At 38.6% G+C, this 26,751-nt stretch overlaps 1 protein-coding gene across 1 annotated transcript in view; it reads right to left on the reverse strand.

Annotated features, from left to right (window-relative positions):
- Positions 1–18,171, reverse strand: part of LOC149264032 (uncharacterized) — a 172,688-nt gene extending 154,517 nt beyond the window's left edge. The window contains exons 1-3 of the mRNA XM_089394151.1: positions 18,153–18,171; positions 16,674–16,803; positions 16,241–16,406 (exon numbers count right to left, since the gene is read on the reverse strand). Of these exons, the coding sequence (XP_089250277.1) occupies positions 16,241–16,406; positions 16,674–16,803; positions 18,153–18,171 (315 nt within the window). The remainder of the gene's footprint in view (positions 1–16,240; positions 16,407–16,673; positions 16,804–18,152) is intronic.
- Positions 18,172–26,751: the final 8,580 nt, after the last annotated feature.

Here is a 26,751-nt window from a genome sequence, read left to right on the forward strand (position 1 = left end):
GTAAAAAAAATTGTAAAGTGAATATGATAATTCCTATTTTTAGAAAACACAGTAATGCCATCCTAATAAACTACTATGAACTTGTATAAATAATCAGAAAAGGCAAAGTCCATAATATGCTGGAAAGTATCCCCAAAATTCATTAGTCCAAAAGGCATGAAATAGTAAGCATCAGTCCCCATGGGGTAGTGAAATTGTAATTGTCATCTTCATATACCAATACCTGATTATAACCAGAGAATTTGTATAGCATAGACATCATCCCCAATATTGTCAATGTTTGGAGCACATGTTCCATACTAGGAAGACGGTAGTTGTCCTTTAATGATGCAAGATTCAAATTTCATGAATCAATGCAAATTCGATCCTCACAATTATTTTTTCGTACCGAGACAACATCTACCACCCAGCTTGAATATCTAATGGGTGCAATAATCTCAAGATCCAGGAGATTTTGTACTTCTTTTTGAATGACTAGGGCCACCTTTGGGTTCATGTGCCACTAGCATTGTTAAATGGTTTGGCCTCTTCGTCAAAATGGGATTGCATGGCTGATTATGTTAGAATTGTACGTCTTCAACTCATCATATGACCATGCAAATACATCTTTGTATTCAAGTACTAAGGTCTCTAATCATTTCAGCTCTTATAGGGTGCAACCTTGGTCAATCTTGATGCTTTTTTAGAAGTCTTTAGAGCCAATGTTCACCTCCATTATATGTTCATTGAAACCAGATTTGTTACTCCCTACAAAGAGCATCAGATTTATCAAATACCTTTTCCAAAGGGATCAAACCTTTCAAAATCCTATTAAATTATTAATCCCCAATTGGACCAAGGAAGTATCAGCATCTTCCCACACATTGTCAACTAAGTGGCATGAAAAATCATCAATACAACTAAGAAAACTAAAAATGTGCTCTCATTTTCTAAAACTTGCCAATACCCAATATTATCAAGAACAGAAGCACTAAAAATTACCTCAACCATCTATTTAGTATGAGGGAGGGATGGATACACAGCTAAAAAGAGGTAGCGGATGATGCCATGGAATTTGCCAGCTGGTTCAAAGTCCTTCCGATAGCAATAATGCCAAAAGCTTCAAAGCAATAAATCTCATGTCATATTGTTTCCCTATGTCTTTTAAGTCTAGGATTCCTTGCTTTAAACAAGTTCCTTGGTTGATTTATCACAAGTTCATAATCCCCTTTCACTTTTAACAGTTTGATGCTGTCAAGCCAGGCAGTAACTCCATTAGGAAGAAAAATGATTCGTATATTCATTCAATCAGGTAGGTCTGTTATATACATGAGGGAGAGACTGTTCAATTCATCTCCCAATGACTGTTCACATTTCTCATTTATTTATTTACATATATTTACCCAATCACAAGGATTAGGTGTCAACATTCCCCCCCTTAATCTGAAGGGATGTTGGTGAGTCCAAGCATCATTCTGAATCGTTCAAGCTTTTCTCTTCCAAGCGCTTTGGTGAAGATGTCTGCAATTTGCTCATTTGTGGAACAATGATGGAGATGGATTGTTTTGGCCTCAACATGATGTCGAATCAGATGATACTTAGTATTGATGTGCTTTGTTCGATCATGGAACTTTGGGTTCTTGGCCAACTTTATTGCAGAGGTGTTGTCAATCATGAGTGGAGTTGATTGTACTTGTTTTACCTGCAAATCTTCAAGAATTTTCCTGAGCCACACAATTTCTTTTGTTGCTTCAGCTGCTGCCACATATTCTGCTTCTGTTGTGGAATCTGCTGGAACTGATTGTTTGCGTGATCTCCAGGAGACAGCGCCTAATCCAAGACTCATAGCATATCCTGAAGTAGATACCCCAGTTTCTTTGTCTCCATCGAAGTCTGAATCAGAGTATCCGATCAAGCTGAAGTCATCCACCTGTGTGTACTTGATTCCAAAGTCTTGAGTTCCCTTCAAGTACTTTAGAACTCTTTTTGTAGCAGACCAATGTCCCTCACAAGGCTTTTGCATAAACCTGGAGAGGATTCCAACAGCAAATGAAATGTCTGGTCTGGTAGTAGTTAGGTAGTTGAGACTTCCTACAAGCTGTCTATACTTTGTTGCATCCTCAAATTCTTTTCCTTCAATAGATGTGAGCTTTAAGTTTTGTTCCATTGGAGTAGTAAGAGGATTGCACTCTGTCATGCCAAACCTGTTCAACAAATCTCCAATGTATTTCTTTTGAGAAAGAAATATGGACTTTGGATGTTGGGTTACTTCAATGCCAAGATAGTAATGAACATAGCCCAAATCAGTCATTTCAAAACTTTTCCCCAATTCCTTCTTTATGGATGCAATGTAGCTTTCATTGTTCCCTGTCATTAAAAGATCATCTACATATACCACAAGATATACAACTGTTTTGCCAACTTTCTTGACAAATAAAGTTGCATCATCAAGATCAAAATGGTTGAAATTGAGTTTCAGAAGATGCTCGTTAGTTTTTAATACCAGGCTCGCGGTGCTTGTTTGAGGCCATACAAGGACTTCACAAGTTTGCATACTTTATGTTCATGTCCTTTCACAGCAAATCCTTCAGGCTGGGACATAAAAACATTCTCTTTTAGATCTCCATTCAAGAAAGCAGTTTTTACATCCATTTGATGGACTTTCCAACCATTCTGAGCTACTAGTGTAAAGAGTGTCTGGATGGTAGCCCATTTTGCTGTGGGGGCAAAAGTCTCCTCATAATCGACCCCTTCCTTCTGTGCAAAACCTTTTGCCACAAGCCTAGCTTTGTGCTTGTCAAGTGAGCCATCAGCTTTATACTTGTTCTTGTAGACCCACTTGCAGCCAATTGGTTTGGTTCCTAATGGAGGATCAACTAGCTTCCAAGTGTTGTTCTTTATGAGGGCATCATACTCCTTTTGCATCGCTTCTTTCCATTCATCATGAGAAGCAGCTTCTTTGAAGGAAGTTGGTTCAAAATCTGTAGACAAGTTCAATTCACAATCATAAGAAACATCCATATCAATAGGTGAATTAGAGTCATCTACATCACCTCCATTTTGCCGGTTTGAATTTCTGGTTCCTGTCTTTCCAACTTCATCAGGATGAACACTTTCAAGTGTCTTTGTTAGCCACTTTGGGGGACCTTTCTGAGATGGTCCAGGCTGCTCTGTTGATTGAGTTGGGACTGAATCAAGATTGAGTTTCCCAATTCTATCAATTACATCACTTAAAGAATCATCCGTTGTTGGAGTTTCATGCGGGGGAGAGTGTTCTTCAGAAGAAGATTCCACATGTTGATCTAGTATAGGAATCCCCCCTTCAAGATGTGGAATCTGATTATCAAATTCTTGAAATGATTTTGCTTTTGCGAATCTATCCAAGCGATCAAGTTGTCGCTCAACAACATTGTCAGTTTTGGATGATTCAAGAAAAATTACATCTCTAGATACAACAAACTTTTTATTTACTTCATCATAGAGGCGGTATGCTTTGGAGGTGTTTGAGTACCCTAGGAAGTTACACTTACGACTTCTAGCACCGAGTTTGTTTCTATGTACCTTTGGTATCAAGGCATAACAGGTGGAACCAAAGACCCTGAGATGCTTTACTGAAGGAACATGTCCATACCACATTTCATAAGGAGTCTTGTTTCTTATAGCATTAGATGGACATCTATTCTTTATATATGCAGCACATAGAACAGCATCAGCCCAAAACATTATCTTTACATTTTTGAAGAGAAGCATGGATCTTACCATATTTAAGATTGTTCTATTCATTCTTTCAGCTACACCATTCTGTTGGGGATTATAAGGCACAGTTGTTTGATGTTTGATCCCATGTTGGCGAAGATAATTTTCAAATTCATTTGATGTGTATTCTTTTCCATTATCAATGCGAATAGACCCAATATGAGATTGTGCATCATTTTCAATCCATTTATGAAAACTCTTGAATGTTTGAAAAGCATTAGATTTGTTCTTCAATAAATAAACCCAACACATTCTGGTGTAGTCATCAATAAATGTCTTGATATAATTATTTCCATTTGCAGAAGGTACAGGCATTGGACCACATAAATCTGAATGAATGAGTTCAAGTTTCCTATGTGCTCTTGAATGTGAATCATGAAAAGACGGTTTGCTATGCTTTCCTAGAATGCAAGCATCACATTGCTTAAGTTTCCTAGGAATTGTAGGCAAAGCAGCAACACCATTTTTCTTCAACAAGCGGAGACTGTCATAGTTCAAATGTCCAAATCTAGCATGCCATAATAAACTTGATGGAAGTGTACCTTCTTCATGATGAGCATTGTATGAGAAATGTTCTGCATGAGCAGAGGTTCCTTGCAGTTTGAGAAGCCTTTCTTCTTCTATTCCCCTCATGACAAGTGAGTGGTTAGATGCTTTTCTTACCTCAAGCTTGCCATCAAACATATGAATGGAGTGACCTTGCTGGCTAATGTGGACCAAGGACAGCAAGTTTCTCTTGAGCTGTGGGAGATATAGAACATGACCCAGAAGAAAGTCTGGAAGACCAAGCAGTTTAAGCCTGATTGTGCCAAGCCCTGATGGCTTGATTTTTGATTGATCTGCAAAGTATACTGCTCCATCAACATTGTCAGTGAAATCTTCAAAAAAATCTTTTCTATGAGTCATGTGGCAGGTTGCTCCTGAATCAAGCAACCAATCATTTTTCCATGAAGCAAGTGAAGCATTAAACAAATCTTCATTTACTCCAATATTACATTGTGCCTCAACATAGTGAGCGGATTCAGGTGCTTTACCTTTGTCTGTATCATCAGTTTTACCTTTCTGTTGGTTTCTTTTCTGCTCAATTTTGTCCCATGGTAGCTTGCATGTAGAGGCATCATGTGATCCATTTCTTTTGCAGCGAATGCAGAGAAAATCTGCCTTTTCTCCTTGAGAATGTCTGCCCCCCCTGCCTCTGAAATATCTTCCTCTTCCTCTTCGTCCACCTCTTCCTCTTGTAGAATCTTGAGCAGGATGCTTTTTTTTATAAGCAAGGCACACAGTCTCTTCAGAAGATTCAGGGGTTGTCTTCTTTCCAAAAGCTTTCTCTCTTTCAGCAAACTTTCTCTCTTTGAGATTTCCATTTGCTTGCAATGACTCAAGATAATTGGAGTAAGTAGGATAAAGTGCCTTGAGAAAAGCGATAAGAGGAATATCCAATTCAACCTTAGTAGATTTGTTATCATGCATTATAGACTTTACTTCAGATGCAAGAGCAAGAGGATCATTATTTTGCAGTTCAAGAGTGAAGAGTTTAATCATGAGTTGAACAACTTCAAGTGCAGAATGTGAGTCATAGAGTTCTTTCAGCATTTGTAAGGCTTCAAAGGCAGTTGAATATGACAAAATATGGCGACTCACCTCTTCATTTACAGATGCTGCGATTAATGCATAAGCTTTGTTGTTCTTGTTTTCCCAAATGACGAGCTCTTTGTCTAAGGTAGGCTGTACTGGGTCATTGTATCCTTCTCCGACACACACTCCTTTCCACAACTCATTGAAAATGAGGGTGTGTTTTATCATCTGGGACCATTCAGGATAGTTCTCCTTGCCAGTGAGAACTATTCCCACCATAGATATGATTGAATGCATTGTAAAATCCAAGAGCTGTAAAAATACTTCTGCTGCTAAAAGAAAATTGATTCTGATATCAAAATGTATTCTGGCCTCAAACAATATATTAAACACAGTCAAACGCAGGAGCGTTAACTATGTTAGTCACTTTGAAAACAGCTTTATGAAAACAACACTATGGTAGTCCAAACAACACTAAGGTATAATACATATGTATGTATTATTATACCTCGCTGCCCTAAAAATCTTCACCGCATATTACATTTTAATGCATTATATGCCATGTCCATCATATAAAAGGCAATGTGAAAAAAGGCTAACACGCATATACTGTCATAGTTTAAATTTTAACACCATTCAAAAGTCCATCAACAGAGCCTTTCTTAAAAGACGCAAAGCCCAGCTCTGTCTCCTTATTAGTTAGTATAAACTGACATTCTTCCAAGCTTGTGTGCACAGAAACAATAAAGAACTTCACCTTGGTTTAAAGAACGTGCCATGAAGAAAACGTCCCAAGAAAAATGAAATGGCTCCTTCGACCATTCAGTCCTCCCTAGAAAAAGCAAATGACTCTTTCGACCATTAGGTCCTCCAATATAGGGTGTTTGTAGTGTCAATACAATCGGACAACAGCATGTGAACGACGGTTCAACGCACATAAGAATTGAATGCAGGCATACCATTCAACGCAGTCCTTGAAATATTTTTCAACGTATATCACGGCCATTTAAACGCCTTCACAGTCTCAGAATTCAGAACACAGATAAATGCAGAACACTCCTCCAAAGATAAATTCATAGAAAAGCTCACAATCATTTTTACCTCAACGCGGAATTTTACAAGTCAATCTCCCATAAACTTTCACAGCACAACAGAACAAGAAAACTAGTGCTTAGCAGCAATGTATACCATGTCAACCACGCATATCAGATCCAAAACATGACCACGCATACGCATATTAGGTTTATGTTGCAACAGGACAGCATTCCATCTTCTCACAATCAAAAACGCAGTAACGTTCTGTCAGCCAGCGTTAAAAAATACCGGAGCATTTATTCGAAGGTGTAAAGATTACCAAAAATGTGACAGCGTCCAGCATCCAGCGTTCAACTCAGTCCAACATTAAAATGTGACAACGTTCAAATGTGTGTGCAGAACAGGCCACCAGAGAGCAGAGGAACGTTTCAGGCTACCACCTAATACGTGGAGCAAGCTACCAGGACAGCGCTAATAATTATCATGAAACGCTAGGGCAGTCAGGATAGTATGGAGGAGCAGCGTTGGCAGTGTCAGGCAGAGGAGCGTTTGCAATGTCAGGTGCAGGTCTGTATAAAAAGAATATAGCAGACAGGCAGAGGAGTTACAAGGAGCATGAGAGCTAAAAAGGAGTTGGCTCTGATACCATGTCAGGCCAGGCAGTAACTCCATTAGGCAGAAAAATGATTCGTATATTCATTCAATCAGGTAGGTCTGTTATATACATGAGGGAGAGACTGTTCAGTTCATCTCCCGATGACTGTTCACATTTCTCATTTATTTATTTACATATATTTACCCAATCACAAGGATTAGGTGTCAACAGATGCCCATCTTTCATGCATGTTCAAGACCCAACAACAAGGCCCTATATTTGACTGCATTGTTAGTACAATCAAAATCTAAACAGAATGAAAATGGATAAATAATACCTATGGGGGATGTGAGAACAACCCACGCCCCTTCTCTTGATCTAAACCGTGAAACGTCAAAATGCATAGTGCACAAATCATCTATCAAATTGTTATCAACGAGTTCATGGGGTGTGATTGATTCATCGTGGTCATTCATCACCATATAGGTCCCCAACTACAATTTAGGTACCTTGGGATACAAGGGTTCATTATCTAGTTGTTGCAGGTCTTCAACATTATGCAGCATCTTCTTCTCACGAAAAAATATTACCTTGTATCTTGAGGCAAAAGGGATATCAACATATGGCCAATCCATTTGAATGTTACCTCCAATGTCAACTAACCACTTCCTGGATAAGAGCATACACTATTTTGCAAGGCAATAATGACAACCATGATCTAAATATTTTAGTAATCAAACTTCAAGGTCTTCAATGTCTATGCATACCTATACTTCACGTGAGTCCCTAACCTATAAATTCCTATATGGATTAGAAATTGTAGTCTTAATTCATTCATCAACCCAAGAGTCATGACATTGGTCGAGGCTCCTTAATCCAACATTCAATTGCAAAGTAATAAGCCATTAAGAAGTAAAGAAATGTAAAAAGGTGGGGGTTTATTGGTTTTCTTTATACCAAAATATACCTATGGATGATCGTTGGATGGATTGATATAACCACCTGTTACCCCTCGTGTCAGCAGGGGTACATATAAAATTTCATAGTATAGTTCACTATCATTGTAAACCCAATGTCACAAGTCAAAAGCATTACAACAACCATGTGATGCTTTGTATTAGGCATCATCCTAGACCTATGTCTTCCTATACGTATCTTGTTGTGTTGGTCGAACCATGGCCAATCCTTTGGAGTTCATCTCGGCTTCCTTTTGTCTTGTATAGGATTGGAGGGCATTATGTGAGAATTCTTGAGGACTCATGGTTTTATGGGAGCCTACTTTTGTAGCTATGATCATTGGTGTATGGGCCAGTCCAACCCACATTAAGATGCACCTATGTCTTGCTGCATGGTTAGAGTCTATAAAGTTTGTAAGTGGCCTCAGCTTTGGTGCAGTATCCCTCAGACAATTCTCACGCATGGCAATCTTATATCGACAACTTTCACATCTCTCGAGGCAGTTCAAGGTTCCTAATGCAAAGTGATCCCGATGGTCAAAAAGTTAACTCGGTCTCAGTTTGCTCAATGCAATGACAGGAGTCCATGCCACATAAAAAAATTCTAAACAGTGAAGATAGTGGCAAGTTATGGTTTGGTTAATGTTGATCAAACAGGTCATATAGGTTTCCAACCGGCAAAACAGGGCCAGCGATTGGTGGTTTGGTACATGCATTACGTCAAAGGTCATCTATATCACGCGAGGAATAAAACCCAAGTATTAGAATTTTTGGATTCCTTGGGGCGTTAGAGAACAAGCACAGTGGATTGATGACGTGGTGAGGGTAGTGATGATGTGACAACACTAGGCAGGATATGGAGAGTTGGAGGCATACCTAGTTCAAATAAGGACAAGTTTCAACATACCCAAGTGTCAGATTGGCCAAATTCATCAGGGCATTAGAGATCTAGAGCACAAGTTACGAAGTTCACTTCACTATGTAGCAAAAAGTCAAATTAGCCGTTGGGAGGGTCTAACTAGTCGTTGGAGGTACCTTGTGTTAGTGTCAGTATTTGCATATTGCCATTAGTGATCAAAATTCCTCTTTTATATCATATTAGTGTCCCATTTGAAATTTTTATCATTCCACCTAGGTCATCATGCAAAAATTTACTCACTGATGGTAGCCCAAAATCAAAAATCACACTCCCCTCTCAAAAATTTGTATTTGTTGACCCACCTTCATGTGTCTTGCTGAGCATCCATTGACTATAAAGGCTCATTTCATCATGTTTTATATCAGTCAAGTCCACCTGAAGTTCAGTCATTCAAGGTTCCATTAGGTCACCTAGGTTTCATTTTCCCAAGGTCCAATAAATCACCATCTCACTGCATAAGGTCAGCAAAGTATGAGAGTGAAGAAAATAATATCCCTTTTTCAGTTAAATAAGGGTTTACAAGCATGTAACCATGGTTACTGAAAGTCCCAAATTTGATTTCAAGAAAGGAATTTATTCTAGTTTGTAAATTTTTACTTCAAAACAGATGTAATAATTTTTATTTCATTTATGTAATTTTATGTCTATTATATGTAATAAGTCACCATTTTAGTTGTCTACTCAATTCCATTGCCAATAGCATCCAAACAAAGGTCAAAATGAAGATTGCCAAAGCATCATCCACCTGTCAAAGGAAAAAAGGTCAGAAAGTCAAAGAGCATTAGTGTGAAAATTTGAAAAGTGACATGAAACATTAGAAAATGGGTTTTCAAATCACAAATCAAAACCCATTCAAGTATAAAAGCCCTCAAAGACATCTATGCAACATTCATTTGCACTCCTACACTTTCAAAACCTCCTCAGCAAAAGAGAATTTTCGAATTTTAGGCGAAATTGGGCAAAACAGGGGATTTGGGCGCGTTTTGAAAGCAAAGGGCATGTTTAGAAACTGGAGGGCGCATTCAGAACTAGTGTTGCGCATTTGCCAAGAAACCCAGTGTATTTTCTAAGGGCATTGCGCGCCTGTAAGTGGAGGGCGCATTTGACCGTTGTGTTGTGCCTTTGCCCGAGAACAACCAGAAGTTGCCCAAAGCGCCCTACATTGCTCCAAACATCAAAATTTGCCACCAAGGTGCTCCAACAAGCAAGTAGGTTAAAATTATATTGTTCCTCTCCTTCACAATTGTTTGATATGGTGTTTCATTCTGTTTTGGAGTCATAATAAGTTTAAAACCCTAGTAACCTAATTCCACTCCCAAAACTCATTTCCTAGCATCCCACTACCATTTCTATATTTCATAACTACCCCTGTCACCTCCCCATTTCCATCTCCTCAATTTCCTCACATCCTTCCATACTCCCAACACCTACATTCCATTTCATCATTTCCCTAGGGTTTGACTCCAATAACCCATGGCTGAAGAAGAGAACAGAAATCAGAGTGAGGAAGAAAGACAGGAGAGGAGGCTATCTAAGAAAGGAGGGAGAATCATTAGACATGAGCCAACCAACACCAGAGAACTCATGGCATCTCCCATCACTGTGACAAGCTTTAAACATATGGGTTGTTTTGAGTTTTGTGAGAAAGTGGAAAGGATCCAGCATCATCCTGTGTTGACCAGATTATTCATCACCAACCTCCATGACAGCCAGGTAACCCTTGTTGGTGTCACCTTCACTATATCTCCTGCTATCATATCAGAAGCCTCTGGGATCCCAAATGTTGGGGGAAAATGGTTTAAACAAGGAGAATTGGATCATTTTTATTATGAGCCATATCTTAAACCAAGATATAAGAATGAGAGAAAGAGGATTTTTCCTTTCTCTTACCTTCTAGACAGATATATTCCCATGATGAAAATCATCATGAAGTACTTCACATGTGAGGGTAGGTTTTCCAAGCTCTATTCCTATCATATTTGGCTACTCATGCATTTTACAAGAGTCAAAATGCTCAATCTGCCCTACTATCTTTACCGGGACATTGACAAGATGTCATTCATTGCTCAAAGGAAAGATTATGATCATCAAATGCAAAGCATCTTTCACCACTCCCTCATCAAGATGATAGTCCTACACCACCTTGATCAGCTTAACATTGCATGGGACACTTTCATATCCAATGAGATTTTCACAGTCCCACCTATTCAGCATGGCCAAGAAGCACCTTCATCTTCTCATCCATCCACCTCCATTCCTCCACCTCAGCCCATACATCATCCATCTTCATCTGATGAGTCAGCCACACCATCACCTTCATCATCACCATCTCATGAGCCTATTCATTCACCTGGCAGAGATGAAGGCAGTGACCAAGAACACATTGAGCATGGTGAGAGCAGCAAGCCTAAAGGGGCTAGTCTAGGTACCTTGACACATACCTATCAGAGAGGGCATAGGAAAGTGTTTGCCCCACAGATTGTGGGAGGGGCCTTGCCTTCTTCATCAGCAAAGCAGGTACAAAAGGGTAAGGAAAAGGTTACAGAAGCAGAGATCCAACAGCAGGAAGAAGACCTCCAAGAGACAGAGCATGATTTTCAGTTAGTTGACCTAAATGAACAAGATGACAGTGAGAACACAGCCATTGTCATCAAGGAGAAGAATGCACTCATAGGAGAGCTCTAGGTCAACTTGCAAAGGGCCAAATACATTATCTCATACTATGAGCAGGAGAATAGGCAATTTGAGGTCAAAAATGAGCTCATGGAGATTCAGCTCGTCAAAGCAAAAAGAGAGGTTGAAAAGGCTAAGGCCTTACTTGATGAGGCATATGGACAATATGGTGAACAGCTTGATGAACAGATGCCAAGAAGAAGGCCAAGGACTAGAGGCCTAATGAAAGCTTTAAAGCTAGAGAAGCAAAGGGAGGCAGAACTAGCCAATGAGCTCACACTAAATGAGCAGTTTGCCAAAATAGTAAATGAGAACCGGGAACATTGACTCGAGAGGGTGAACACCCATCTTGAGGGCCTCTTAGACAAGGCCAAAAGGGATATTGATATTCAGAGAAGGATGGCTAAGTACTATGCCATGAGAAACAAAATTGCAAGAGCCAAGCTCAAAAGAGCTCATGCAAAAATTGAAGCCTTGACCAAGCAAGAGGAGAAAAGAAGGCTAGATATTCTTGCTAAGGCATCACTCCATGCCTCAAACATATGATTAGCCATCAACCCACCAATTTTGACAATTTTTGAACAAATTTTGCAAGTTTTGATTTTCTGTGTTTTTTAAAGCATTTTCAACACAGTCAAAATGTCAAATGCATAGCACCTAGGGTGTTGCACTCTTTTTTGAGGCATCTGATGGACAAAAGGTCAGCATTTTTGGATCCAGAGTGATGAGGATATGCACCCTGTGCATTTGCAAAGCATTTGGAGGAAAACTAGTCAGCCAAAAGGGTCAAAAACCACCTTTTTGCCTCTTTTTTGGCCTGGGCGCTGCGCATTTATCAGTCTTCGGAGATTGAGATTTTGACATGGCAAATGACCTCCAAATTGAAAACGGAAGGCATATCTGGAAAGTAGACTCGAAGGGCTTTCCAACGAGCTATCTTGGAGCAAATTTGGACACCAGGAAGGCACCCAAAAGTAGCCCTAAAGTTGGAGGGCGCGTTTGACACTGAGAGGGCGCATTTGACAAAGGGAGGGCGCGTTTGATAGTCTTCTCCAATTTTCACTATTTCTCTCCAAATTGACTTTCACCTATGGGAAATTGATGTTTCAATGATGTCATTGATGAAGGTGATGTAATTATTATGTTTTTTATTGTTATCTAGGGTAAATACATTAGTTAAATGGCCTACATGACTTGTAATGAATAAGTTTGCTTAAGTTAGGGATGAGTCACTTTGACCACCCTATACTCTAGCTATCAGTTCGGTCTTTCTTGCAACTGCTCCTCCTCTCATGGATTCGACCCTTGAGGCTAGGATGAGTTGGTTTGATGCCTATATTATGTATTTTCTTAGTCATTTTATAGGTTGGACTCTCTTGGATGTTGTAATAGCTTTCAGACTTTGGCATGGAATATAATGGATGAAGTTGCAGCGATTTTGGTGTGATTCCTGTGGCATGGTAATTTGATCTTGTTTCTTCTTCTGTTTCATATGTATGAATGTTTTGTACCTCTCATGATCCATTTCACTCTATGATATGTTGATTTTCAAGGTGTGATAAGCAGAATTCATCTTTGTATGCTCTGTTTTGGGAAAATCATCATAGATTGTTTCTTTTCTTCAGTTTAAAAAGAATTCATGACCCTCATGCTCTTTTTAGCATCTCACTAGTCTAAACCATCTCATCACTATACTACTGAGTTTAAAGTACCTTGCCTACCTTGCCCCATCAAATGTCTGCAATTCAGATTCACTTTGCCCTGACCTAGTTCATTCTCTGACCTAATTCACTCATCCTTGTGACTACCCAACCAAAATCAAATCAAACAACCCTCTGCACTTTACATCTAGCCTAAAACCCTAATCTATCCAGCCCTCTTGGTTGTGATTCTTTGGAGAGAGCCCTCTCCGGCTTGGCAGGGCTAGCAACCAAGTCAAAAGATTGGTCTCTGGTTACCTCAGCTGGACTCTTCCTCAGCCTTGGAGATCCGGAGGAGTGATAACACCTTGGACCAGGAAGTTAAGGAAAGGACCAATAAAGTAGCAATTGTAAAGTCAAATAGCCAACTTAAGAATCAAGTCGAATTCTCCAAAGCAAGTGGAATTGTTCATGGACCAAGCCAAGCTAACACATGAAAAAGAGAGAGGAACATTCGGAAACTAATTGCTATTATTCTTCATCTTTGACCATTGTGAACCATTAGTAAAAGGGAACTTGGACCAATTTAAGCATTGTCAACCAATTCAACCCCTTGGTGGCCAAATTAAATTTTGTAAAGCAATATTTTATGAAAAATACTAAGTCTCCAACATGTTGATGACTAGTGAAAAAATATCTAGCCATTAGAAAAAAATTATAAAAGGCTACCCTCCCCTCCCTAGCAAAAGGTTTTTGTTGTCTTATAAGATAAGTGCCATCAATAATAAACTTTCATTTGCAAACCTATGTTCACTTTTTGTACAATGTGTGGGTTGGTTTTAACTTTTTACTATCATTTCGTTTCTAGATTATCCTTATATTCGTTTAAATCTAATATTTTTTCTAACAAATAGGATCACACTAAGACTAACGGATTGAGCCATTGAAGGGCTACATAGTCACGTGGAGGAGGAAAACTAGGGAGCAATCCCACTTTGGCTTTTTGTTTGCAAGTAAGTCATTCCAAGAAGGGTTCAATTATTCCAACAGGAAGCTTCAACCAGAAAGGGAGCTCGCACTCCATCTCACACTCAAACTGAAGGCTATATAACACTATGCTAGGGGCCCCCCTAGGTGGGTCTCAAATTTTGAATAAGTATTAAGTCATAAGTGGGGGTTATTTCTCTTGTGAACGAAGCCCACTTCCCTAACAAAGTGCAATATCAACTAAGGAAGTGTGTGTTTCACAAACCATCAAGTGAGGTATACTCATTTTGGTACATGGAATAATTTGCAACAACTACTATATTTTAAAAGCTCAGAAAATTTATTTCCTATTTTAATTTAGTATTTGTTGATTTTTATAGTCATATCATTAACAGCAAGAATTAAGCCTTGGGTTATTGAAAATAATGTTAAATTTTGGCTAAGGATTGATACATTGAGTTTGCTTCAATATTATAGATTCTTACCCTCTTGTATCAAGTGATTTACGTGCATATCTAGACATGTTGTCAACTGTAACTCAAGAAATATGCAACAAATATCAAGGTTTCTAGCTCCCATCACGTAAGTACATCTCTTGGAACCTTGCTCTTTGACTCCATATTGATTTTACCTTGCTGGTTTGTTATTGCAGAGTCTAAAATATACACTTTCCAGCCATATTTAAAATCTAATCCAGATCTGAAAATTTTTGGGCTCTTTGTCAACCTTCTCTCCTCTAGTCTATGATCTAGGAGTGCTTGGCCACTCATTGGGTGGTCAATCTGAGTGAAATAGGTTGTTGCCCCTGTTGTTTACTGCAGAATTTGCAGTCCGATCTAACAAGGCAGCGAGCTAATTTAATATGTAACCCCTTTAACTAGCAACTTAAACTGAAAAATAACATCATTACTCGTTAAGGTAATTTCTCTACATCATTTCTGAGTATTTACATGACATATTTAACATTAATTGGTGTAGTGTCCTGCTTTGCTTAGTTATCAGCTACATATACACAAAAATCAATACTACAACCCTCAAAATTAACTCCTCCGCCTTTTCTTGAACCCACTTAAGGCACTAGTCTTATTTGGAATTGGTTGGGGTATCAAGGGGGAATCTTCCCTTGGCCTTTCAGCAGGAAGTTCGGCCTAAAAATCAAGGGTTCGGTTCTAGGTGACAGTGGGCCCTTGCCCTGTCCTGTGTATGCCAATCCTAGCAGGTTGCATGGACCTTTGCAACCCTACTAATCAAATCGGTAATACCACCCAAACCCAAGAATCTACTGATCATTTCTTTTTCACCAAGCAAGCAAATCAATTCTTTAAGCAGTACAAAAATCCTTGCCTTTGATAATTTATTTTCAAGGCAAAAATTTGAATTGTGGATGATCATAGGATTCTGTTGGATTGGGGCAGCAACCTATTGAGTATCTCTTGGTATGTTAGGCTTTCTCTATTGGTCATTCGATGCCTCGCCTTTACTTGCCTAAGTTTTGGTGATTTCATCCACCATGGTTACAGCACAGGATTGTGATTTATCAAGATATAATACAACCATTTGTCTTCCAAGGACAGCCATACTAGTAGGCAACATGTTATTCATGCACACATCAAAAATGTTCAAGATCCAAAGGAAAAGCATTCTGTTGACTCACCCCTTTACCATTAGAAATTTGGGATATTTGTGGGCTGAAATTGTCCTTAGTTAAGGCCAACATATCCAATGAATCTTCTGGTTGTTCGAAAACTTCTTCTAGCTGATTTAGGGCAAATAAATGCGTTGTTTGTGCAAAATTTGCACAACCTTTTTCATTTTGTGGCAATTTGCATTGTCTATAGTGATTACTATAAGAGAGGTCATTTTGCACAACCTTTTTCATTTTGTGGCAATTTGCATTGTCTATAGTGATTACTATAAGAGAGGTGACCCACAATTTTTTTCCCAGCTATGGGCACAGGGATTCTAGGTGACTCAGGCTTCTTTTTAGACTAAAAAGGCCTTCCCAAAGGAGGTTGTCTAGGCTAAGATGGTCACTGATTTGCAGGGTCAGCTTGCTCATTTTGTGTGTTCTTCTCTAATTTGACCATTTTAGATCCTGTAGTAAAACAACAAATCTTGCAGGTACCTCATTATTTTCAGCTCCCATCTCCTTTCTTGGCTCTTGAAATGTTCTTCCATGTGGATCAAATAATTTCGAGGGATGATCTTGGAATTTCTTGGCTGCCAAAAGGTTCTTCTCAATCCTGATATAAGTGGCTAAAGAACCATCCAAATTTTGTATATTCTTCTCCCTGAGTAAGAAACCAAAAGATTCATCAAATACTTGAAAATAATACATTAAGGCAATTTCAACATTTAGACGAACCTATTGAAGAATTCCAAGATAAAGTTTATAGAAGTGGGTATTTAACTCAGATACAATCTCATTCGTGTTCTTGTTGATAGAAGTAAATTCCACCAGCAAGAAAGATTTATCTTATTTATAACCCCACTTCTCTGTAAACTTGTGTTTTAAGGGTTCCCATTCCTCAATGAAGGCAGTAGGGACTGACTTGTACCATGCTCGTGCATCTCCTTCGAGGGTTTGGACAAACATGTTCATGACAACATCTTCATATTTGACCTCTAAGTCATCGACGAACTTCAAGAAAGCATTTAGATGATCCTCGACAGTGACTGCATTGTTCCCTGCAAATTTTGGGTGAAGTTTACAATATTCACCATAACCATATCATGAGGCTGATTAAGAATCTAAGCTAGATCTAGAGAAGCATATATAGTAAGAGCAAATCTAACTACAGCACATGCCACTGTGCTAGTACGAGTAGAGATCACAATTGAAGAAATAAGTATGAAGATGTAGAAGGAAGATTTTGAGATAAGCTTACCACAACTGAAGAACCAAGTGATCATGAACTTAACGCGACACCAGTTGTAACTACCTAGGAATTGGTTGTACCAGTGGATCCAGTTACCAAAAGTAACCAAGTCCTGAGTAAAATCCTTTCTTGATTCCCAAAATAGTGTTTTGGTTCATTAAGGATCAGAAACAATTCATGAGAAGGAACGAATCTAGAAGATCTTCATGACTTTTTCAGAATGTTTTGAATCCGACATAGTGGAGTTGTTAAATGAGTTAAAATAAACAAAATGAAATACAGACACCAAATGTCATTAAGAATTCAATAAGACACCAATCCTCAACAATGACGCCAATTTGTTTTCATGAATATTTGTCCACAAACCTGCATGACACTTTTAGACAGTCAACCCTATCACAGTTGAAAATCTCTCCATTTGGTCTAGTGTTTCGTAGTCTCGGCGGGTGTCCCTAGATAATGTATTTTGTTATCAACCTAATTTTCTTGTGTAAGACTTCAATTTGAAAAACACACAATAAAAATTTCACTTTTGGTTTTCCAGTGATCAATCAAAAATTAGTTTATCTCAAATAAATTTGGAGTGGTTGATATCAGATTTCTAAATATAATACCAACAACAAAATTAAAGATGAAACAAGAAAACAATGTATGCCTCAAGTGAAATAAGTCCAAAACAAGTGCACTCTAAGCTACCATCGCACTGCATTTAAATTTATTCAGTGACCTCGAATACATTCAAAGAGTTTGAATCAAAATAATTGAATAAAATCACAAATTATCCAAGTTGGTTCCACCATAATGAATCTAAGATGACAGGTTGCCATGAGTTCCTTCACATGCAGTTCAGGTAGTGGTTTGAGAAACTAGAGCATAGAAAAGTGAGACCTACATTGCTAACAAAGCATCTAGGCAAAAAATGAATTGTCCAACGACTCCAACCCTTGTATAGTTGCTCCAATATGCATATATGGAAGAAATATTTCCTCCCTCAAACTGGTTGATCCAATGGCTCAAAGAAAGGAGAAGTTGGAAAGGCCAAAAGCTTTATGAGTATTAAGCACAGCCAGCCTTTCCCCCCTTTCCACTTTAGAAATGCTTCGTCTTTGTTTGAATTGCTCTTCCCAATATGCTTATTGGCCTGAAAAATTTTCTCACCTAAGATATCATCCCTCATTGTTTACCCTTCAAGCTTTACTCGACAGCTATTTTTTTGTCTTTCTGGGTTGAATTACCTCTCTATGCCCACTTTTTCACCATGGAAAAAGCATCCTTCTGCTGTTTGCTTTGCCCAATTTTGGCCCATTTAACCTGCCACTTTAGAGGAACGTATCGGATTGTTGTTTTATAGCCTTTTCCATCCAAGAAAATGAGTTTTATTGTTGTCCCTTCAAATCAGAAAATAATTCTCTTACCAATTTTATTTTATCCAGCCAGCCTTTTCCTTGCTTTCTTTACCAAATAAAGCAAGTCAATTCTAGTTTTTTAATTGTCTTCATTTAGGAATAACAATGTCCCACTCTTAATTATCCCACATGAATCCTCCCATTGTTTGTCACATTTCTGATTGCACTGAAGGGGAAACCCGTAGGAAATGGTGGTTGAACAATGATTGTCGTTTCAGGTTGCAATGCCTCTTCAGCAAACTCCTCCTCCTGTGTATGGGCATCATTTCTACTGCTGTTGGGATCTTTAATGCATATCTCTTCAAGTGTATGCTCAGCTAAATTTTTTTACTGCAAGTGCTACCAAATGATCCCAATATCTTGTCTAGCAAGCCTTCCACAACTTACTGACTGGACTAAAATCACCATTTAGTCCTAGTATTCTTTTCCCTCAAGATTCTACATTTGAATTCCTTCTAAATAGTGACAACTACTCAACGTCTCTTCCTCAATAATATATATTCATTTCTAACTATTTTAAACCTCAGCAATGCTTGCAAAATTATGGCTGCATTTTTAAGATTCTTAAAATGAATGTGGGCTTTGTGTGTTTTGAAAGCATTCTGCACCAAGAGAATTCCATAAAGAGTTCTAGCTCTTCTTTCTTCCAGTCTGTCAACCTGTCATGCACACAGAAAATAGTTAAGCCAACTTGACATGTCTCAGGTGTGATATTAAATCATTGTAGAATTGCAAAACAGACACTCAGTTTGCCTTGATCTGCAATACGTGGTAACAAAATATATCCATATCGTTTTTCAAACAACTCATGTGACATTCAAGTCGAATAGCCTAATCTAGATATGCAGACAACTTCCAACAACCCACAGCTGGAAGCTATAGCCTGTTTGGCTTGATACATTGAGTGAAGTGTGCTGATGTGTTTTCCACGTGCTGCAATAATTTGAACAGTTATCCTTTAAACTTTGTTGCAAGAATTAGCCTGCTAGACTCTAGCCAATTTGCTTTCCATAAGTGACTTGTAAAATCCTGAACCATTTTAGCTACATTAGATGCAAACAGTCATGGCAGCTCATAATAGCTTGTAGATAACACTTGGAGCAAAACACAATGCATCAAATCTCTATTTTTCTCCCAAAAAAAAAAAAATATTAGTCTTGTAACCCTCTAAAAATGGGTAACCCCATACGAGAAAAATTTTCTCCTACTTTGGACAGCCAGCCAGCCACTAGCCCTATATTTGCATAGTATATGATGATATGCCACATTCCTCTGCCATTTGCACCGGTCAGACACCTCTCACCATCTGGCATTCCTTCTGAAGTAAGATGGGTCACCACTCAATAGGTACTTAAACCATTTTCCAATCATGTGCTTTTGCTTAATGTTTTGGGCATTCTAACATGGATTAAGAGGTGATCTGGATAATTTACCAATTTTGACTACAAACTGTTGAGAAATCATGTTGTCTGCATATTAGGGTAGATTTTTCTTCTTTGATAATTGCTTGTGAAAATTGTTGGCTTCTTATTAATGTTTATTATGTTCCCTTCATCAAACAATTACCAAAACATAACCGAGAAGATCACAAAAAGATAGTGAACACAAGATATAAGCTCCAAGCCAAGGCAAAAACCCCACAAGGGGGAACCCAGGAAAATCATCCTCTTCTTATAGAATCAGTGAGATATCCAAGACCCATGACCATGACAAGACTTCAACTCTCAAGATGCCAATTCAAACCCTCCTTCCACATAGCAACAAATCCATCAACAGCAACAAGACCAGCAAATTATACAACACACTTCAACAGAATTTCGTAAGTGCGAGCTGAAGAGAATTTTTCCCGTTGGAAATACTGAGAGCGGGGTGAATCAGTGTTTCTTTACTTTTTACAATTGGTTAGTTAATTCTTTAATCATTCAGAGCATTAATCAAGACAGAATCATAAACATTTTGTCAATTGAAAAATACACAGAATATGTCATCCAAACAAACTTTGCATTACGTATGGTTATATACACAATTTAGCAGCTAAGCTGGAAGGAAGTATAGAACTCCCTAAATCTAAAGGTGTTCGCAGATCAAGTCCACAGGAGTCTCCAGCCTCCCTTACAATCAACCAGTCCACCTACTGCTACCACAACCACCAGCTATCTCTGCTTCAATCCACTGTTCACCGCTGCAATCTTCATTGTTGTCCCTGCTACCACTGCTGCCACTGTCCACTGTTGTACTGTTGATACTGATTCAACTGTCCTTTGCCACTGTTACTGCTTCTGTTGCCACTGTTTATTCTTACTGCCACTGCTCTATGTCATCACCTCTGCTTCTGTTTAATACCTCATGACTGTCCTCAACAAAGCACTGTTGTTCACTACTACCTCTATCTGCTACCACACCTTCAAACACTGTAGCTGCTACCACTGCTGCCACTGTCCACTGATGCTACTGCTGCACACTGCTTTGTTGATGTCACTCACTGCTGCCTCTGTTATTGTTGTTCCGTCCACTACTGCCACCACACACACTGCTGCTTCATACTGATACTAAAGATGACTCCTCTAAAATTTTGATTATCTCTGTCATAACATATTTTAACCAGAGAAACTAAGTATACCCTGCATGCAAACAATCTGTCGGTGTGTTCTTATTTTCTGCACTAATGAATGCCAACTTATCTTGCTCAAAACCCTAGGTCAACTTATGCATGCCTCTGTAGCTTATTCATCATCAAACAAAGCTAACTATACCACCAACTGTTGGCATTATGATGCATGTGTTGTACTTGATGGCAACCTTCTCATAGAAGAACATCTCACTTACATATAACTAGATGAATCTACAGACATGACTAAATGCATGGGATGCAGGACAGCTCAAAGGAATCAGATGATAGTTTTAAGTGTGACAAGTTAGCTTTGCCATCAAGTCCAAAGGGGGAGATTGTTGGCATTATGAGACAAGTATTGTCCTTGATGGCAAATCACACAGATGACAAATCATAGTGCAGAAGGTTAGCAGCAAGGAATTGATGATCAGACTACAAGTATGAAGAGAAAATACATATACGCAGGTTCATTGTGACCAAGCCGCGTATACACGCGGGTTAGACGTTTCCAAGGCGCGTATGCGTATACACGCACTTTCATGCAAGGAAAAGCGCGTATATGTTGGAGAACTTACTTTTGGTCCGTGGTAGTTAGTCCTCGGTATTTGAACCTATGGTTTTGGACCATGGTATCTCGTCAGAAGTGTTGATCCCAAGTATTGGGTCCATGGTATTGTTTTATTATGGTTTTGGACCGTGGTATTGAGCAAGGCCTAAGACTATAAAAGGAGAAGAAGATCATTAGGCAAGGGTATCAAGAAAGTCTTGAATATCTGAAGAAGTATGAGATCCAGTATGCAGGTTATGGGTTGATGATGCATTGCTTAATCTGAGCTAAGGAGAGATCTCACCGGTTGATGGAGAACAAGATCTAAGGATAGATCAGGATCAAATGGTTTGAAATAAACTGTCTCTATATGATTGATTATGTTTATTCTAGATCTATATACTGACGCATGTAATGATCTGAACTGGGTTTAACTTAAGTTTGAAATCGCTGCAAGTCATGATTGAATATTTATAGATCTGTACGCGGGTTGGCTTCGGTGTAATCGCGTATGTACGCGTGTTTGGTTCATTGTAGTAGCGTATACCATTTGAGCTATGATGTCTGAAGTTACAGATGGTTTTGACTGTTGATGAGTTCTGATGACAGATTAATGGTGTCAATATTCTGCATATCTTGGTTGGTTGATTGTGTATTGATGGATGAGAAACAATAAGGATCAGGATCATAATGACTCATATTTATGTGATCTGATGGACTAGATCTGGGTGCTAACACATATATTATCCTTGTATATGTAATGATCTGGTTATGTTTGAAGTCAGGAAGTGCAGCAAAGTTATGAATAAGTGATTAATGACATATACGCTGGTTCATCGTGATGAAGTTGCGTATACACGCAAGTTTGGCACTTCCAAGTAGCGTATGCACTCTGATGCATGATTTTGATGGTACAGTTGGTTCTGATTGTCATTGCAGAGTTCTACTCTGTGTTCTGGTGACTGTGTTGTTGACAGGGTTTCAGTATTTCAGTGATACAGAGATTGATGATGCTAGTATTGATTGTTTTGTGCTTCAATGATATTTATGGGTCCAATATGAAAATTTGATGAAACATGGCCTTTCAGAGTATAGTGTTGTGCTTCAGGAGTATCCAGTCTGAAAATGTATGAAACGTGGTACCTGGAGGAGAGAAGATTGTAGGCCGGCGCCTACGTACTAGTATCTTAGCTAGTACAAGAGCAAAGGGGGTTGGAGCTCCCTTCCAGGAGAGTCTAGAGAACAAGAGAAGGTTGTAGCCTTCTGCAGGTTGTAGCCTGCATGCTGGTAAAGGACTGCACCAGTACATTGTAAAAGAAGTTTCTTAATAAAGGAAGATAGAAACAAATTGCAGCAGGTGGTTTTCACCCACATTGGGTTTCCACCTTATATCATGGTGTTCATGTGTGTTGCTTATGTGTGTTGATCTATCTGTTTTACTGCTACTGTTGACTGTTAATATGGCTAATAATGTTCTGATGCATCCATTGAAGATCACATAACTGAATCATGAGTTTAATGGTTATACGCTAGTTGCAATAGACACAGTCGCGTATATACGCGGGTATACTTAACTGAAGTAGTGTATATGAATCTGAGTATGAAATTGAAAAAGTTCAATTGATTAGATAATACTGATTCACCCCCCCCCCCCCAGTATTATTTCCAACAATTGGTATCAGAGCAGGTCCTTTGGTAGAAGCTTGATCACTTGAAGGAGATCCGTGGAACTATGGGAAAGAAGCTTAAGAAGAAAGCACCTAAGAAGAAGAAGACATCTCAGAAGAACTATGACAGTGGGAGAATCGATTGGGCATTAGGTGTAAGAAGCTCTTCAGATTCAGAATCATTTCAGAATGAAGATGAACTATCAAATATGGATTTGCTATCCTCTGATGTTCCATCTACCTATCCATTTGGAAAAGATGGAAGTGATAGCAAAACAACTGAATTTGCTCTTATGGGTGAACAAGAAAGATATCAAATAGAGGCAAAATTTAAAAGGCTTTCAGATAAAATCAGAGATCAACAAGATCTATTGAACAAAAGGGAATGTGACTTCAAAGAAGAAGCTACCAAACTAAAGGCCCAACTAGAGGAAGGAAACAAGGTAAGGAAGTTATTCAAGGACAAATATCAAAAGTTGCAGGATGAAGTAACATCACTAAGAGATGAAGTCAATGAAAGAAGCACAACCATCAAGAAACTCAGAGATAGGTCAGGTTACTATGAAAGTCTTGAAGCCACGATCCGCTCGCTAAAGGAAGATCTTGAAGAATCAAAGAAGCAAAATAAATATCTACTCCAAGCTATTGAAAAACAGGTAAACGAAGTTATCAGCTTAAAATCTCAGCTGGAATGTGCCTTCAGAATTTGTCAAATGCAGCAGGATTTGAATGAAGAACAAGAAAAGGAGATTCTCAAACTAAGGCATCAGTTGGAAGAAGGAAAGTTGAAGAAGACATGAAGAAGCAATGTCTAGAAAAGGAAGAACAACTTCAAGTTGAGGTAAATATCTTGAAAGGTAAATTAGAAGAAAAGGATAAACTGTTATGATTTCAAGATAGTACTAAAGCCTTGGATGATATTCTTAGTAGTCAAAGGTCTCCTGCTATCAAGACTGGTCTTGGTTTTCATGAAACTGTTGAAGGTGAATCTAGTAAGACAAGGGACTCTAATGCAAAATCTGAAATGCTCAAAAAGGAGATGGAAGGTCAATCTCATCATCAAACAAGGAAAGAAGTCCTTCAAAGAAAATCTTTTACTCCTCCTATGAAGAATGTTGAATGTTATGTATGTCATAATCTTGGACATGTTGCAGCGAGATATAGAAGAAGAAGGGTTCAAGACCATCATGCAGAAAGATCATCACATTCTGGATACTTTAATGGATATTGCTTTGCTTGCAATATGTTTGGTCACAAAGCTGCTGATTGCTACAGGAGGAATATGAAACATGTAAGATGTTATGCATGTAACAAGCTTGGACATATGGAATGCAGGAACAAAGGACGGACATCACACCAAAAGGAGAAAACATCATCACACTTGAAGATATGGAAGAAGAAGGAAGTACAGTCAGAAAGATGTGGCACAGCACAATGTACTGAGACACAGCACAGCACAGACATAACAAACTCAGGGGGAGCTGAAAGTGTAAAACTTCAGTGTCCTGAATCTCATACACAAGTTTCTTAAAGGGAAGTCGCGTATATACGCGAGTTAGACACTGAAAAGTCGTGTATATGTCAGTCTGAGGAAAAGCAGTAGGGACAGGCTCAGAAAAAGGGTCTGATATGATTCAGTCCATTATTTGCTCTATTGGATTAATAGTTACAGTCTGCTGAGGATGTGTGGAAATATTTTTGATTCTTGTAAGATGTTTAGAGGTGTTTTGATCCTAACTTGATGATGATGATGTCTTGATGCTTATTGCTGATTTATGCATGATCAGATCTAACAGTAAACAGATGGCACAGGTTGAGGGGGAGCATATGCCTTTAATAATGCATTGTTGGCATTATGGTTAATAGTCCTTAGTGATGATGCTTATATATATATATATCTTGCTATGACGTAGTTATGAGTTGTCCATCTCATATGATTCTTGGGGTTACATAGTAGATGTTCAGATCAGATTTATGGTTGATTCTTTGATGATGCATATATGATGCTTACATGGTGATCTTCATAAGGATAAGGAGAAGTACAAAGCTTGAATTCACATCTTCTTTACTTGATGATGAGTCACTCATAGGCTGTTGTCATCATATGCATAAAGATCATATAATACAGTTATGATGCAGGATTCCTATAGTTCTTGGTGCTCATGTGGATGAGGATTGTTGATGATACATAGTGTTGGATACATGGATAATTATTCAAAGTTGCATTGTTGGAGACATGATGATGATGAGTTCTTAACTATATGATGATAGGTTGATTCTTACATATGATGATTGATGCAGATGTTCCCAAAGTGATGATACTTGGATCATGTAGATCTTGATGATGATGAGATGACTATGGTGTTTTTCACAAATGTTATAATGAGAATGATTTTATGATGCAAACATACCTTGTTACAGGACATGTACAGGTTGCTGATCTGGAAATGGTTGTACGCGAATTTCATGAGGAGTATCCGCGTATATACGCCTTTTTCTGTGGATACAGTCGCGTATATGTTGGTTGAATGAAATTAATGGGCCAGACTCTGGTTGAAGATATTCTGATATGGGTCTGACAGAGACCATCTGGCACAGGATCAGGGGGAGCAGATAATCTTCTAATAATGCATTGTTGGCATTATCTTAGAAGCTTTTGGTTCTAGTTCACAGCTGCTGTTGGTTTTAGGTGAAGCAGAGGCAGAGGGAGAACAGAAGGGATGCAGGACAGCTCAAAGGAATCAGATGATAGTTTTAAGTGTGACAAGTTAGCTTTGCCATCAAGTCCAAAGGGGGAGATTGTTGGCATTATGAGACAAGTATTGTCCTTGATGGCAAATCACACAGATGACAAATCATAGTGTAGAAGGTGAGCAGCAAGGAATTGATGATCAGACTACAAGTATAAAGAGAAAATACATATACACAGGTTCATTGTGACCAAGCCGCATATACACTCGGGTTAGACGTTTCCAAGGCGCGTATGCGTATACACACACTTTCATGCAAGGAAAAGCGCGTATATGTTGGAGAACTTACTTTTGGTCCGTGGTAGTTAGTCCTCGATATTTGAACCTATGGTTTTGGACCATGGTATCTCGTCAGAAGTGTTGATCCCAAGTATTGGGTCCATGGTATTGTTTTATTATGGTTTTGGACAGTGGTATTGAGCAAGGCCTAAGACTATAAAAGGAGAAGAAGATCATTAGGCAAGGGTATCGAGAAAGTCTTGAATATCTGAAGAAGTATGAGATCCAGTATGCAGGTTATGGGTTGATGATGCATTTCTTAATCTAAGCTAAGGAGAGATCTCACCAGTTGATGGAAAACAAGATCTAAGGATAGATCGGGATCAAATGGTTTGAAATAAACTGTCTCTATATGATTGATTATGTTTATTCTAGATCTATATACTGACGCATGTAATGATATGAACTGGGTTTAACTTAAGTTTGAAATCGCTGCAAGTCATGATTGAATATTTATAGATCTGTATGCGGGTTGGCTTCGGTGTAATCGCGTATGT

The sequence above is a fragment of the Pinus tabuliformis genome, chromosome 6, assembly GCF_031772625.1.
Source record: "Pinus tabuliformis cultivar Carrire ecotype Pingquan chromosome 6, CPIR1, whole genome shotgun sequence".
In the NCBI taxonomy this organism is placed as follows: Eukaryota; Viridiplantae; Streptophyta; class Pinopsida; order Pinales; family Pinaceae; genus Pinus; species Pinus tabuliformis.